This window comes from Glycine soja, chromosome 11, assembly GCF_004193775.1.
Source record: "Glycine soja cultivar W05 chromosome 11, ASM419377v2, whole genome shotgun sequence".
NCBI lineage: Eukaryota > Viridiplantae > Streptophyta > Magnoliopsida > Fabales > Fabaceae > Glycine > Glycine soja.
Window position 1 is genome coordinate 23,221,574 of NC_041012.1, and position 4,842 is coordinate 23,226,415.

A 4,842-nucleotide genomic window follows, 5' to 3' on the forward strand; every position below is an offset into this window, starting at 1 on the left:
TAAATAAATATAAATATAATGAAGAAAGGATAAAAAAAAAGTAACAATAATAAAAATAAGGTTATGAGAAATTTTAATTTTACATATAAGAATAACATTACCTTAACTTACATATATATACGAGGAGTGGACACAAAAAGCTAGAGACAAAAAACACATTCCATTATTAATCTAACTTTTGTCTACTATTATTATTGAAGCCTAGGTTATTTGATGATTCTGATAAAGAACATTCTCCCAACCAAGTCCCAATCTCTCTCTTTCTATTTCTACCACCTCTTTCTCTCTCTTTCCACCTCCTTATTATTTTATTTTTTTTGCATTTTGTTTTTCTTTCTATCCGCTGCATATAAATCATTATCATAATGAAGACTATGCCAAACCATTCTTGTTGTAGTACTTGTGTTACTTCTCGTTGGTTGCACCATGTCTTGCTATTTGTATCATCTTGTGTACCTTCTTAAGCTTTGAGCAATTCCCTTTTACTTTTATTTCACTCCATCATCATCACTCACACATCAAACACTACTAGCTCCTTCTAAGTGTTCTCTGTCTCTCTCTTTCTTTTGGGGTATGGAGTTCAACAAGTTCAGAATCAGAAGCTATGAGGGGCAATCTGATAGGGCTCAAGTGGAAGATCTTGAGAGAAGATGCGAGGTAGGGCCATCAGAAAGCGTGTTTCTCTTCACAGACACTATGGGTGACCCCATTTGTAGGATCCGGAACAGTCCCATGTACATGATGCTGGTAAGTGATACACACACACAACAATTACTATGCCACTATAAGTCACTAACTTCATGGTTTTTTTCCCTTCTCATTATGTATATGCAAGATTTTAAATATCGATTGTGGACAAATTCGGTCAATGCAGTCTCAATTGTAATCACACACAATTAAAAAATCTTGATGTTGCTGCGGCCTAATATTTAAAACCTTGTGTATATATATGCACCACAAGTTAATCATAATCTTCTATGCCTTTCTTCTCTTCTTTCTTCTTATGCTTCTTATTCTTCTTGTTTTGATCATCATGTCCACCACTAATTTGGTGGTAGGTGGCAGAGTTGGAAAATGAATTGGTTGGTGTCATTCAAGGGTCTATAAAAGTGGTCACGGTTCATGGTCACCCTCCAAAGGATTTGGCAAAGGTGGGGTATGTCCTTGGCCTAAGGGTATCACCTCACCACCGGAGAAAAGGGATTGGCTCAAGCCTTGTGAAAACCCTAGAAGAATGGTTCACTTCAAAAGATGTGGACTATGCATACATGGCAACAGAGAAAGACAACCATGCCTCAGTGAGTCTCTTCATGGACAAGTTTGGCTACATCAAGTTCAGGACTCCAGCTATTCTTGTCAACCCCGTGAACCATCATTGCTTTCAAATATCACCCAACATTGAGATAACAAGGTTGAAGGTGGACCAAGCTGAGTACTTCTATAGAAGATTCATGGGGTCCACAGAGTTCTTCCCAAATGACATAGGGAATATACTTAGGAACAAGCTAAGTTTGGGGACATGGGTGGCATATTTCAAAGGTGATATTGCTTGGGGTGATTTTGGGTCAGATATTGGACAAGTACCAAATAGTTGGGCTATGCTTAGTGTATGGAATAGTGGGGAGATATTCAAGTTAAGGCTAGGGAAAGCACCTTTTTCTTGCTTGGTATGCACCAAGAGTTGGTGGTTGATTGATAAGATTTTCCCATGTTTGAAATTGCCAACCATACCTGATTTCTTCAACCCATTTGGGTTCTATTTCATGTATGGGGTGCACCGTGAAGGGCCATTTTCAGGGAAGCTAGTGAGGGCCTTGTGCCAATTTGTGCACAACATGGGTGCTGAGTCCAAGGATGAGAGCAATTGCAAGATCATTGTGACTGAAGTTGAAGGAAGAGATGAACTCAACCACCATATCCCACATTGGAAATTGCTCTCATGCCAGGAGGACTTGTGGTGCATAAAGTCGTTGAAAAATATTGAAGGGACAAATAACAACTTCCATGAATTAACAACCAAAACCCCACCAACAAGAGCTCTTTTTGTAGACCCAAGAGAGGTTTAAGGCATGCATGATCTCACACAAAAAAAAATAGAAAAAAAAGGAAAGTAATAAAAGGGGGACAAGAAAAAAGCTTGGAAAATATCTTGACCTTAATTTTTTTTCTTTTTTTTTTTTCTGCTTTCCTTAGCTTTGTCAACCAAAGCCCACCTCATGTATTGTGTGATAAGTCCATCCATCTCTCCTGGTGGGGGTTTTTCTCTAGTTCCTTTCACATCGGTGACACAAAATCTCAAAAGATATCCATAATTTAGGTGCCACACTTTGGTGTCCTTCTTTGCAATTCCCATCTTTTGCCTCATGATCCTGACTACTCAATCACCATGGTGGTCCAAACTTTGTCCCTTCCCCTCAAGTAAAATTTTTAGCTGGACCCTCCTCCCCTCACTTTGTCGCATCGCATCGAGATATGCATATCTCTTTAACATGTATGTATGTTAATGTTAATGTCATCACTTAAAAGAAAACAAGGCTTCGAGCCATTTTATATATAGTATGAGATCATGAAAGTAACCATTACTATTCTCTATCCTATTCTATTCAAGTCAAGAGTTAGACAACTTCTGTTCCAAGATAAAGGGGGAAAAGAGAAAAAAAAAATGCAAGTGAGTCTCGAGGGGTTTTGGTTTCTTCTTCATTTTGTGATCGAGCATTGTGTTGTCCCTAACCACATGAGGAATGTTGATGGTGTAAAGTTTTTATGGCTCGTGTGGGAATCAACCAAAAGAACACAAAAGAGAATTAGCTTCGGTTTTCTAGATTTCACTTTTTACCATTATGGAAAATGTTAAGTTAACTAGCTAGCTATAGGGACCTTGCTCTCGGTTAGAACCATATAAAGAGCGAGTTGGACTAATAAAGTTAGTGGATTTGTATTTAGAAAGATTCTGTAACTCTTCCTTCTACCTCTCTTCAGCACGACCATAGAACAGTAATGATGAAGCTTCTAATAAATGATTGTGACATTAATCGACAAATTATAAGAAATGTGAAATTTAGACGTGTATAACATCGAACGTAATTGTCTCTATCTCTCAATTACTTGTTTCATCCTTTTCGTAAACACGCTTTAAACTACTCTCTAAAATGAAAGAGGATAATTTTTTTATTGTTTCAATTTTGTATATACGAAATATATTTCATTCAAAAAATATGTAATTAACTAAACACTTAATTATTATTTTTTTACAAATATTTCATAATAGTAACTAATAAATAAGTTATTATTATAATTTTTGTGTATATCAAAGATATTTATTAGTCAACACTCGGACTAATTAATCACTTTGTAGTATAAATATCACTAAAGTATGTTCTACTTCTTCCAACAAAGCCTTGAAGAGAATTATTTTGTGTTAATAATATGTATTACACCAATAATTTATCATTAACATAAAATATTAGTCATTGTAATTTCAAACCACAAGATTATTGTTAATGCAAATTTTATTAGACAAGAAAAAATAATATTAAAAGTGTAAGTTAAGTTCAACAATAAAATATAATAAAGTAAATAAAAGATGATTAAAAAAATATTATTTTATTATTATTATTATTATTGATGATAAATTATTCATTATTAAAAGCTCAAGGCATTAAAATATGTATTCTATAGTAATTTTTCAAGATAGAGATCGTTACGTCAAAACATAAATAAAGTAACTGTATAGATAGATAGAGATCATTATTTAAAAAGAAGAAGAAGAACAAGAACAAGAAGCAATTAACATTGTAATTTTGTAACTTTCCTAGGATTACAATTGTTGTTATTAAAGTGAGTCCAAGCTATCCAAATTCGTTGCATTTGACAATAACTCTCTAGAAACCTGGTTTAATGGGTGTGCCTGGCAAACTTTCTTCCCTAGAATATTGCATCTTAAAGTGGGAGATAGCAATGCAAACATATTATTGACAATCATGACACTTAGGCTTTATGTAATTTTTCTTCTTTAACATTTAAACATTAAAAAATACTTAGAGAATAACAAAAGATAATTTTTCTCATTAGACAAGTGTAACATGCATGTATGTTGAAATGCATTTGTCTTTTTTAATTATGATTTAATTAAATTAGCTCATTAAAGCAGTTTATAAATTTTTTTTGACTGTCTTAGCAGACAAACTCTTTATATACATGTACCCAAGTGAAAATAAAAATATTCATGTTACGACTTATGCGTGTATTCACATACATATTACATATACTCCTATTACATAATAGAGAGAACAGAGAGTATGGTTTCTAAAAAAATACAAGAATAACTAATAATAATTATTAAATTAAAATTAATATATTTTTTATAGGCAAAAAAATTCAAAATTTTTATTCTTAGATATAAGTAAAAATTAATTACGTGTGTCTTATTTAATGAGATTATATTTAAAATATATTTCATTTAATAGAGACGTTATGCTTAATATCATGTTCCAATGAAGGGTAATTTAGGAAAAAATATGAAATAAATTATCTTTCTTTGAATGAGAACAAGTTTTTTAAGTGAGATTATATTTTTTAAATGAGAATAATACAATTTAATGAAGTAAATTAACTTTCTTAATAAATGTAAAATGAAATATTTTGCTTATAAAAGAGAATGAAGGGAATACACGATTGAAATTAAAATTTAATATAATCGTCAAATATCTAAACGATTTATTAAACAAAAGTCAAATCTATAAAAGATCTCAATTATCACTCTCTAAAATATCTCAACTAACCTATGATCATCACAATCATGACCGTCGATACCACTGTCAAGATCATTGTTACCGCCACTAC

General features: G+C 32.6%; 1 protein-coding gene across 1 annotated transcript; it reads left to right on the plus strand.

The window, feature by feature from the left end:
* The first annotated feature begins 302 nt into the window (after positions 1 to 302).
* Positions 303 to 2,948, plus strand: LOC114374655 (probable N-acetyltransferase HLS1-like). Its single transcript, XM_028332322.1, has 2 exons — positions 303 to 747; positions 1,059 to 2,948. Exons 1-2 carry the CDS (start codon positions 574 to 576, stop codon positions 2,064 to 2,066), a joined length of 1,182 nt encoding a protein of 393 aa, XP_028188123.1. The 5' UTR covers positions 303 to 573; the 3' UTR covers positions 2,067 to 2,948.
* The last annotated feature ends 1,894 nt before the right edge of the window (positions 2,949 to 4,842 follow it).